General features: G+C 34.9%; 1 protein-coding gene across 1 annotated transcript; it reads right to left on the reverse strand.

The window, feature by feature from the left end:
• Positions 1–595: 595 nt before the first annotated feature.
• LOC147069150 (uncharacterized) lies at positions 596–9,176 on the reverse strand. The gene is made up of 2 exons (XM_085951617.1): positions 8,169–9,176; positions 596–673 (listed from the first exon to the last, which is right to left on the reverse strand). Exons 1-2 carry the CDS (start codon positions 9,174–9,176, stop codon positions 596–598), a joined length of 1,086 nt encoding a protein of 361 aa, XP_085807743.1.
• Between the last annotated feature and the right edge of the window lie 3,132 nt (positions 9,177–12,308).

A 12,308-nucleotide genomic window follows, 5' to 3' on the forward strand; every position in this document is an offset into this window, starting at 1 on the left:
GATGATTATCATGTCACCATGTGCCCAACTTTTTTCTTAAAGACAACGCATAATTTCTCCTGCTAAAAATAGAAATTTAATTTCGGCCTCTAATTATCTCGACTTATACATTCTAAATTTTAAAAAAAACTAGATTGCAATCACCTGTAACAGAAAAAAAAATATCCTGCCAGATTTCAATGCCGGAAAATTGTCCTACTTTAACTAAAAAAACTGTCATTTATTTTAATTATTATATGTATATACTTTTGCAATAAAAATGTTATATAATTCGCCAACAATTGTTGCATTTTTATTTTCCTTATCCTGTCGGTCAGTTCTATCAGATCACCAACGCCTTGAACACTGAGCCAATTAGGGAATTTGCGTAACCAAGAACATCTTCTACCTATGTTTCTGCTGCCATCTACTATTCCCTACGTTATAAGCTGGAGTAAGTCATACTTCTCATTATTATGAAAAATACGTCTAAAGCTTTTTCAACCAAGAATGATGGATCAACGCTGTGTGCATGTGTTTTTGTGAATGCCAACAAGATTACATCGACAAAGTTGACGAGTTACAATCATGTCGAATATGTATAACTATTTGGGTACTAGGATGCGACAAGTTTAGCTGCAGCGTTCGTGCTATTAAAGTATTGCCAGGATTGGAAGATATTTTTCCCCAATTCCTAGATTAAAACACTTATAAAATACTTTTAGTTTTACGGCAATATTGAAATTTCAAATGTTTTGTCCTGTCATCGCCGTTATTCTTTTCTTCTTCCCAATACAACTTATTATCTTCCTACCATCACTTTTCAAAACCTTTTGCATTATTAACACATTTAAATAACTTAAGACAAGCAAATAAGAAATGTCAAATGGTATTTGTGAGGGGAACAAATAGGGAAGGGCGACAGAGAATTTTAGTCCACCAAGCTGCCGCACATCAAGTTACACTTTTCGCATTCTAATAGTATGCACTAATATTTATTGAACTTTTCAATGTCTACTACCTAACATCATTTCAACTTAAGTCAAACTACTACAAACAACATAAATTTGAGCTAATACTTACAATATTATATAAACCACGATTGTCGAGTGGCTTAACGGCCCACGTGCTCCGCGTAGGTCAACATGGAGTTTTATGGTATTTTCAAAGCATGAACCTGGACATTCCTTAAACGTTGTAGATAATCTATTTAATAATTTTGAAGCCTTATTATCCTTTATATTTATTTTAAACATTTGATGACTGCATGAAGTATTTTTATTACATAAAATAGTACTCTTTTAAACCTCTCAATCTAATGTTTTAGAATATAGTCATATTTCAGTGCATCCATTTGCAGTGGTGTTGGGATTTATTAATTTTCAAACGCATTTATAAAATCATTAGTAAAATTTATGTTGGCATTATTATAGTGAAATATTTACGATAAAAAATTATGTTGATAATCTCTGTGATCCCAAATTTGACAAGAATTAGGCATTTTATTATTCAAAAAATAGGAAAGACATTTGAAGATAATTCTAAAGATACTGATTATAAGCTATGTCTTTGACCATTCAAGTGTGATAAACATCCTACCAATAATTATTGAACTAAGAATAAGGTAGTATTTTTTTGAAATATGCCATTTCTATTGGCATTTTCCAGTGTTTAAGCTACAACGTACGGCCGTAGCCAGTGACGTCCCTAGACAAAATGCCGCCCCTAGGCTGTGCGAAAATGCCGCCACATTTTTTATACAGTAATTAGCATCATACTTTCATGCTCCAATATCGAAGAAATGTGTTGTATGGATACATTACTAACAAAATATATACCACTAAATCTAATTTAAATGCCTTCTTTGCTTCAATAGACAATATTGCGAGTCTACGGTTTCAGATAGGTAGGTACATTTAAAAATACACCTAACAACTTCCAAAACTCGCGAGTGACTGGCAAACATATTTAGATAATTTTTTTAATTTTGCTTTTTTCTAATTATTTTTTTCTTAGATAAGTATTTACCTACCTCTAATTCAAATATGATTCACAAATCTGCACGTGTCATTGCTGTTCACCGAGAACGTGACGTCCCAGGAAAACGGAAGTAAACTAAACATCGTGAACCCGACAAAGAAAATAAAGTCCTGTTAAAACTTTTATAGTGAGTAATTAATACATTTTTTTTCCAATCATTGAGCTGAATTTTTTAATGAAATAAATACCGTTATTACTAAGTTTAGGCAGCTATCTCTATATATACCTAATGATTCTCCTCGGTTTGCCGCCCTTTGGGTAACTGCCGCCCCCAAGCGACACTCAATCTGCCTACCCCCACGGGACGTCACTGGCCGTAGCCATAAATTGACAAACTATAACTGAAGTAGGGAGTAAGATCATGTTAACACGCGGAATGTCGAGGATCACGCTTTGAAAATACCAAAAAATCTCTATTTTGACCTACGCGGCGCACGACACCCCTTAAGCGTCGGGTCAAAATGTCATGGGTCCCAGGTTCGAATCCTGGGTCTGGCAAATACACATATTATTTTTAAATTTGTGTTTTGAGTCAAGAGTATAGACCTAATAGGTTGAGCAAGTGGCTACCATCCATTTCTCGTAAAAACAAAATCTGTTAATACAAAACCTCCTCCTTATGGAGGCCCATTTTATTAAGCTCGGACATGGTTATCACACACCAAAAACTGTAATTTCAATTTAATTGTGTATTTTTGCAATACAAACGATCCTATAAGGACCGAACATGGAGAAGTAAGTAAGTAAATTTTATTAACTATTTTTTTTCATAAGATTTAAGAATGTAACATTCTTTATTGCATATACATACCTAATTCAAAAGTTAACCTTGTTAGTGAATTAGTCAATAATTACTGAAAATGATTATGTAGAATCTACTTATCTAGTGCTCCAGTGCTTCTCAAACTTTTTCGTAGCACGGCCCCCAAAATCTAAAAAAAATAATCCCGGCACCCCTTCATCGCAAAATTTTCTGACAGAAAAGCAAATCGTCATTAGTATCGAACAAAAACTACAATTCGTAATATCAGTAGGTTCATGGAGCTGAAACTCTTGAGAAGGTAGGGTTCAAATAATCGCCTAGTATGGAGTATTCGCCACTGATATATACATACTTAATATAATCATCATCATCAGCCGGGGTCAATCCACTGCTGGATGAAGGCCTCCCCAAGCTTTCTCCAACTCTCTCGGTCCTGTGTCGTTCGCTGCCACGTATTTCCGCCGAACTTTACCAGTTCGTCAATCCAGCGGCTTTTAGGGCGACCCTGTGGCCGTTTCGTACCCCTTGGGTACCACTGGATGACGGCATTTGTCCAGCGGCCGTCCTTTCGGCGAGCAATGTGTCCCGCCCATCTCCATTTCAGCTGTTTGGCAACGTCTATTACATCGCGTACTCTTGTCTGCTTCCTAACCCATTCGTTCCTCTTACGGTCCTTTCGCGTGATGCCCAACATGCACCTCTCCATGCCTCGCTGTGTGACTCTTAGCCTTTGGACATCTCTCGTGTTGAGGGTCCACGTCTCGCAGCCATACGTGAGCACGGGTAGCACACATTGGTTGAACACCTTACGCTTAAGACATAATGGTAGGTCACTCTTGAAGATAATATTCAGACGTCCGAAAGCACTCCATCCGAGCTTTGTTCTTCGAGCAATTTCATCGTGCATGCTTTCGTCTATGGACACCTGCTGTCCGAGATAGACGTAGCTGCTGACTTGCTCGAGTTGGGTGCCAGAAATACAGATAATCGCAGGGTCCGAAATACAGTTCCTCATCACTTTTGTCTTTGAGACATTTATCTTTAGACCGACCGTTTGACTGACATCCGCGAGTTCTTGCATTCTACTTTGGAGGTCTTTCGGGTCTTGTGAGAGTATAACAATATCATCTGCAAAGCGCAGGTGACTGAGGTGCTCCCCATTAATTGGAACACCTTTTTCCTCCCAATCAAGTTTCCTAAATAAGTCCTCAAGAGTAGCGGTGAATAGTTTAGGTGAAATGGTATCACCTTGCCGGACACCTTTGTTAATGGGGAATTAACGCATGCTGTGGCATCACTGTATATACTGTTCAATATGTTTATGTAGCGTCTGGAAATTCCTTGGTTGCTAAGGGCGTCTATAATTGAGAATTTTTTGATGGAATCAAACGCCTTTTCATAGTCTATAAAACCAAGATATAATGGCAGTTTGTATTCCTGGTAGCGCTCTATGATTTCCCTGACGACCTGTATATGATCCATAGTACTGTAGCCTCTTCTGAAACCGGCTTGCTCTCTTGGTTGGTTCTCGTCTAGAACTGTTTCGAGACGGTTTGAGAGTATTTTCGTGAAAACCTTATACAGAATTGGCAGTAGACTAATTGGTCGATAGTTTTTCAGATCTTCAGTGTCTCCTTTCTTAGGCTGCGCGCAGACGGCAAAGCGAAGTTTCGTATTCATCCGCCAAACGTCGTTTGCGTTTTGTTTCCGGGCCGATTGCGATTCAAATGCGTCAATATCTCGACGATGCTGTCCAAGAGAAAACACAGATTTCAAGGGGATTCATAAACGCCTTTTTTTTGAAACTGCACCCTGCTGCGAGAGTATTTATCTTTCATTACAGTGGCGTACAAGGGTAAATAAATAAATATAAAAATATCAGTACCTACCTACATACATATTGTATTGTACCTACCAGTGGCGAAGGGTGGAGGTAGGCTGTTGAGATCCGCCATAAATATTGCACACTAAACTTTGTCAGTTATACATACTTGTTTTCATTGAAATAAGACTACATTTTACAGATGGTGATGGTAAGTTTTTAAAATTCAATTAAACCCAGCGAAAACCAAGCCATAATAGGTAACAGTCAAAAAATACTCGTATATCTATAAAATATCTAAAATTATGCAATTAAATCATACATAAAATTGGATATTTTATAGATAGAATAATATTTTTTATCTATTATAGTTTGGTTTAAGCATAGCTTGATGAATTAAAAAAATGAACCAACAATATGTATAATACGTACTTATTCTTAATCTAACGAAAACAAATAAGTAAGAATGAAAAAATGTGCATACTTTTGTCATATCGCCTAAAATATACCAATACTATTATGGTTTGGTAAGACAGGGTTTAATTGATTTTTAAAATCCAACCAATACCATTTGTAAATTATATTATTTCAATAAAAACATAAGTATACATTTCACTGAAAAAGGTTATTGTGCACTATTTATGGCGGATCTTAACAGCCTACTTCCACCCTTCGCCACTGGTACCTTTATTTATTTTCCCACTATTGCTTCTTTTGGAACTGGACTGTTTTATATCGAAAGCGTTTTGAAAATTACCTATTATTGAGCCTTTTATGTATCATTATAAGCTTTGTCTGATCAATACTATCGACCGAGGGTACTTGATGGAGTTTGAATTTAAATTCTAATTGATTTAAGTTTTGTACTATATTATTTATTAATACAATTATAAGTTAATACACGAAGAAAGGGTAAAAACCTTATTACCTAGATACCTACTAAGTAAAGGATTAAGTAGGTATAAAAACATAATATTTTGAATAATTTGAATATTTGCAGTGTTTCTAAAAACATGTTGTAAATACTATTAATACATTCGGTAGGTAAGCAATTTTACAAAATAAAATAAAAAGTTGTGACACAGCACAGCTATGAGAAGAAGTATATCACCAGAAGAAAGGCTCGCCATAACCATTATTATTTATTTTGTAGTATGTACTTATTTAATTAATTTTTTTATTAGTTGACACTTTTATCTTCTATAGATACAATAAAATGGAAACGGGTACTAATAATAATATATTGAAGTGAGAATAATGAATACCTACCTACTATTATTGATAGGTATGTGCCTGTGTACTTATATAGGTATATGTATATTTATATTAATTATTGTTTTTTGTTATAATATATTAGTTGCGATTACTGACAATAAAATTTAGATAATTTATCTATTCAGCCGCTACAGTACCATATTAAATTACATATTTAAAAAAAGTTGGCAGTTATCAATTCAAAACACCTCATAAAAAATAGATTGAAATTTTAGTAGTTACACTAACACAAAATTACCTGATATAGTCTCATTAAAATAGCTATCTTTTTAATAATATTAAAATGTAGCTATTGAATTCTAAGCAATAGTATTATATTGGAAATATGAACAGATTTTAAGGGGAGATATTTCAAATGTTTATTTATAATATGTTTTAAATGTTTATTTGATAAAAGATACAATAGGTATAATAATATATTACATTGTTCTAACAAATTATATACAAAAAATCTATAAAATATTTTAATTAAATTATATTTGTTTTTCCCCATTGCATAAACGCCACTGTGAAATTCTTGATGACACTAATTAAGAAAGAAGGAGGATTTTTTCAAATTTTTCGGACTAAAGTAATAAATTATGTCGTACAATATGTGCCTTATTGTGTTCGGCCCCTTGTGACCCCTAAAGAATTTATTTATTGCACTATCCGAAGAATAAAAAAAAACCTTTTTTTTTGTCTCAAGAGTCCAGTGGCGAACTAAGATAAATAAAATATAAAAAAATATAACACCTACATATTATTAAGTATTTCTTTTTTACCATTTTACGTAAATTTAATTTTTCCATTATTGCTTGATTTGGAAGAGAATTGTTTACGAGAAATGACATTTTAATACGCTTACCTACCGAATGTATTAATAGTATTTACAACAGGTTTTTTAGAAACACTGCAAATAATCAAATTATTCAAAATATTATGTTTTTATACGTAATCCTTTACTTAGTAGGTATGTAGGTAATAAGGTTTTTACCCTTTCTTCGTGTATTAAGTTATAATCTTTTTTTATTGTACCTATTAATAAGCAAGAATTTGATGTCAATGTGTATTTGCCATTGGCGAGTGCGCAAGATGCTGAAAGGCAAAAGCCTGGTCGCAAAAAATACCCAAATGGAATAGTACAAAACTTAAATTAATTAGAATTTAAATTCAAACTCCATCAAGTACTTATTATTATTAATTATTATTAATCAGACAAAGTTGATGATGATACATAAAAGGCTCAATAATAGGTAATTTTCAAAACGCTTTCGATATAAAACAGTCCAGTTCCAAAAGAAGCAATAGTGGGAAAATAAATAAAGGTACCAGTGGCGAAGGGTGGAAGTAGGCTGTTAAGATCCGCCATAAATAGTGCACAATAACCTTTTTCAGTGAAATGTATACTTATGTTTTTATTGAAATAATATAATTTACAAATGGTATTGGTTGGATTTTAAAAATCAATTAAACCCTGTCTTACCAAACCATAATAGTATTGGTATATTTTAGGCGATATGACAAAATTATGCACATTTTTTCATTCTTACTTATTTGTTTTCGTTAGATTAAGAATAAGTACGTATTATACATATTGTTGGTTCATTTTTTTAATTCATCAAGCTATGCCTAAACCAAACTATAATAGATAAAAAATATTATTCTATCTATAAAATATCCAATTTTATGTATGATTTAATTGCATAATCTTAGATATTTTATAGATATACGAGTATTTTTTGACTGTTACCTATTATGGCTTGGTTTTCGCTGGGTTTAATTGAATTATAAAAACTTACCATCACCATCTGTAAAATGTAGTCTTATTTCAATGAAAACAAGTATGTATAACTGACAAAGTTTAGTGTGCAATATTTATGGCGGATCTCAACAGCCTACCTCCACCCTTCGCCACTGGTAGGTACAATACAATATGTATGTAGGTAGGTACTGATATTTTTATATTTATTTATTTACCCTTGTACGCCACTGTAATGAAAGATAAATACTCTCGCAGCAGGGTGCAGTTTCAAAAAAAAGGCGTTTATGAATCCCCTTGAAATCTGTGTTTTCTCTTGGACAGCATCGTCGAGATATTGACGCATTTGAATCGCAATCGGCCCGGAAACAAAACGCAAACGACGTTTGGCGGATGAATCCGAAACTTCGCTTTGCCGTCTGCGCGCAGTCGTTTTGCCGTGTGCGCGCAGCCTTATGGAGAATAATAATGGAGGCATTTTTCCATGACTCTGGGATGTTCTCTTCGTGCAGACAAGACGTGAACAGACGTGCGAGCACTTCGCTTACCGTCCTCCCGGCCCGTTTGAGAACATCGATAGTCAGCTCATCTTCTCCCGGGGCTTTCCCACTCTTCATGCACATTATAGCATATTCCACTTCTGTGGTAGTAACCTCGGGAAGAGGATCTCCATATTCTCCGTTCACCGGAAGATCTGAATTGATGTCAGTGTCATCTTTGTATAGAGCGCTGTAAAACTCTACAACAGTGTCCAGTAGATGTTCCCAGTTACGCACGATACTTCCATCTTGCGCTTTTAGTGTCGTGATCTGCCGTCTCCCTATTGACAGATGCTGCTTGTTCTTATGCAAGCTCCTTCCTGACGCAACAATTGATTCAACAAGGTTCATATTGAACTTACGAAGATCTTCTCGTATGTTTTTACGTAGAGTTTTGCACAGCGTGGAGTACTCGAGATCATTTGCAACTTGTTGCTCGCTTTTTGTACTCCTACGCAGCTTCATAAGATTCAACGTTTCCTTTGAAAGTTTGCTTACTCGTTCGACCACAGCAGCAACTGTCTCTTCCGAAGATTCTATAATGATTTTTGTTACTGCATCGGTGTTTTGTAGGGAGATGGGGTCATTTTCAGCCTGGAAAGCCGCTAGCCTGTTCTCCAGCTCTTGTTGGAATTCGACTCTGCTTCTCAAGCCTCTGCGGACTCTGGGCTTCTGCATCAGTTTGGATCTCTCACGTTTGATGTTAAATCGTACTTTACACCTTACCATTCGGTGGTCGCTGCCAGTATTAAATTTGTTAATGACTGTGCAGTCTAGAAAAATATCCTTCTTGTTGGTGAGGATGTAGTCGATTTCGCTGGTTCGTTTTGTTGGGCTTCGCCATGTCCATTTTCGAGAAGGCTTCTTTTTGAAGAATGAGTTCATGATGTAGAGATTGTGGTTTTCCGCAAACTCCACTAACATGTCTCCTCGGCCATCCCTGGTGCCATGTCCGAAGTGCCCGACCGCTACATCATCCTGGTGTTGAGATCCGATTCGTGCATTAAAGTCTCCCATGATGATAGTGAAGTGACATTTCCGTTTATTTTTCAACGTACTGATTTCTTCATATAGCTCCTCCACTTTTTCATCAGGTGAGTTTTGAGTGGGCGCATAAACTTGCAAAAGCAGAATCTGGTATCTTTTGCTGAGCTGAAGTGTTAAACTTGCTACTCTATCTGAGGAGAAATCAAATTCAACTATGCGATCTTTCCAGAGTCTGTGGATTAAAAATCCGACACCGCTTGGGCGTCCGGTCTTAGTCCCATTATAACAGAGTAAGCCCGACAACATCCCAATGGATTTTTTCGAGTTCTTCTTCGAGCTCTAGAAGTTTGGCGTTGCTGGATAATGTTCTCGCGTTATATGTGGAAATGGTCATCAGTAGGCAGCCGTTACCGTCTTTCCGGGGATTCTTAGCACCCTCTGCCTTCCCTTGCTGATTGCTGTCGTGATCAGTGTCAGGTTGGCCTCCGGAGAATGAGGGCCGAGATTTTTGTTTATGTTTCATGGGGGTATTTGGACATAACACACCACGCTGTCCAAACGGGTTGGTGTGTGGTTTTCTGTCTGGGTTTTCCTTCCCGTAGCCAAGGGGTCTCTCGTTTTAAGGCGCCAGAGTTTCGCCTTTCACCCTTCTCTATTAGCTACAGATGAGTTATACTGTCACAAGACACACCACATCTGCATTGCCCAGGGGACGCCGCGTGGAGGCTAGAGATAGGATTTGTTGGCCATCTGTAGAGTAGCGTCTCAACACTTTATAGAAATGTACCTATTGGCATTAGTGCATTTCATTGAGGCCCTAGCCAACCAATACGTACGGTTGGCTCAGATATTCGTCAGGAAGACCTTCCTCTAGCAAAAATGTAAAGGTACTTTTCTCCACATTAGGATTCAATGAATAAGAAAAAAAGCATGTGGCCAAATAACTTTATTCTTTAAATTATTTTCAATTGTCTGTCCAGGTTCAAGGTACTCGTATGTTGTGCTGATATTTACAATATTTTTACTGTTCTTAAAAACCAAATGATACAGGCCAAAATTTGGCGATTTTTATTCTGCTCGGGGCATGAATCACAGTAGGTACAGCGACACCGTGCTCACTGAACCCCTTTCATCCACTATATTCAAATAGTCATTTAAAATTGTACAAATTTCATTGGCTCCCCTATGCCCATCCTGTTCCCCCCATAAAAAACAATAACCATTTCTGGTCGCACTTTCATAGAAAGTTTCATTAAAGATTGTGTATTTTCGTGAATAATAAAGTGACATGTTGTTTCCATGGGGTGTATTTATGACTTTTTGGAGATCAAAACACATAAAAAAAATGGGTTTTAGGTTTTCTTTCAGTGTATATATTTGGAAAACTCGGCTTCATATTTGTGTCTTTTGTAGAAATCTTTTTCTACATTTGTCATATTTTCTTCAGCAATGTTTTTTTAATTTTTCACATATATTACATTATTTGTCTTTTTTTGGATGGTGGATACCACAAAAAATAGAAAACTTAATAAACTAAATTTAACAATAAATATGACTATAAAATAATATGTAACAATAAACGTGAGACCCTGCACAAAATTCACATTTTATAAGATTTTTCTTAAATTGTAGGTTTATCTTTGACTTAAAATGAAAAATATGTTTCTTTTTAATGTTTTCAGACACATTTATTAATTAATACAGTTATCGAAATTAAACTTCAAAACTGTCGAGAGATGAAATAATGAATTCTTGACATTAATGACATGTTAACCAAAACGTGGAATGAACTTCCCAGACGGATTTCATATTTCATTGTATGATAAACGTACTAGGCACTGTGAGCAAACACTATCAATAATTATGAAATATAAATATAAAAATAATACCTGCAGAATCCCTGAGTTTGGGAAGCACTGAAGATAATCAAAATAATACACAATATAATAATGATAACATATTATTTTGCTAAAGGGTTTATCAGCTAATAAAAATTGGCAGCTAACATTAAAACCAATCACTTACCCTTGTTTACCACAAAAATATTAAATTTTACTTATCAAATTTGACAAAAAATGGAACAAGATAGATAGGTACTACACTCAAAAACTTAGGTTGGAAGGTAACTAAGATGAGATATTATATTACATTTGTTGGATCAATATTTTCTCCAGGTAAGTTACCAAGTAATACTAGCATTGTTGGTTGACAGATTAACTCTAAGAGATCAGCAATTAATAATCTTCAACCATGAAGGCTTACTCAAGAGGAGAATTGGTAAGGCAGTATAAATATTTTGCACTTAGCGATCATATGTTATGTACATACATACCTAGTTTAGCTTAAAACAGATTATTATGTAAATATTTTGAATATTGTGGAAATACTTGGCTGATCTCTAGAGCCAAACACTTTTCCGAAGGTCATTGACTGGACTTCAGTGGCGAGGGGTGGAGGCAGGTTTTTAATATCTGACATAATAGTGCACACTAAACCTTGTCAGGCATACTAATTTGTTTTCTTTGAACTAAGACTACAATATGTATATAGTGTTGGTTAGTTTTAAAAAGTCAATTTAACGGCCCACGTGCTCGTCGTAGGTCAAAATTGAGTTTTTATTGTATTTTCAAACCATGATCCTGGACACTCCTTAAACGTTGTAGATAATCTACTTATATAATTTTGAAGCCTTATTATCCTTTATAGTTATTTTAAACATTTTATGACTGCATAAAGTATTTTTGTTACATAAAATAGTATTCTTTTAAACCTCTCGCTCTAATGTTTTAGAATATGGTCACATTTCGGTACATAACTGTGCAGTGGTGTTAAGATTTTTTACATTTATTAATTTTTAAACGCATTTATAAAATCATTAGTATAATTTATTACGAGATAATTTTTGTTAAATATTCACGATAAAAAATTATATTGATAATCTCTGTGATCCCAAATTTGACAAGAATTAGGTATTTTATTATTCAAAAAATCGGCAAGATTAACACATTTAAAGATGATTCTAAAGATACTTATTATAAGCTATGTTTTTGACCATTCAAGTGTGATAAACATCTTATGAATAATGATTGCTTTATAATAATTATTGACCTAAGAATAAGGTAGTGTTTTTTTGAAATACGCCATTTCTTTTGTCATTCCCCA

This window comes from Rhyacophila brunnea, unplaced genomic scaffold (assembly GCF_057557595.1).
Source record: "Rhyacophila brunnea isolate RB1 unplaced genomic scaffold, BYU_Rbru_1.0 scaffold_24, whole genome shotgun sequence".
Taxonomy (NCBI): domain Eukaryota; kingdom Metazoa; phylum Arthropoda; class Insecta; order Trichoptera; family Rhyacophilidae; genus Rhyacophila; species Rhyacophila brunnea.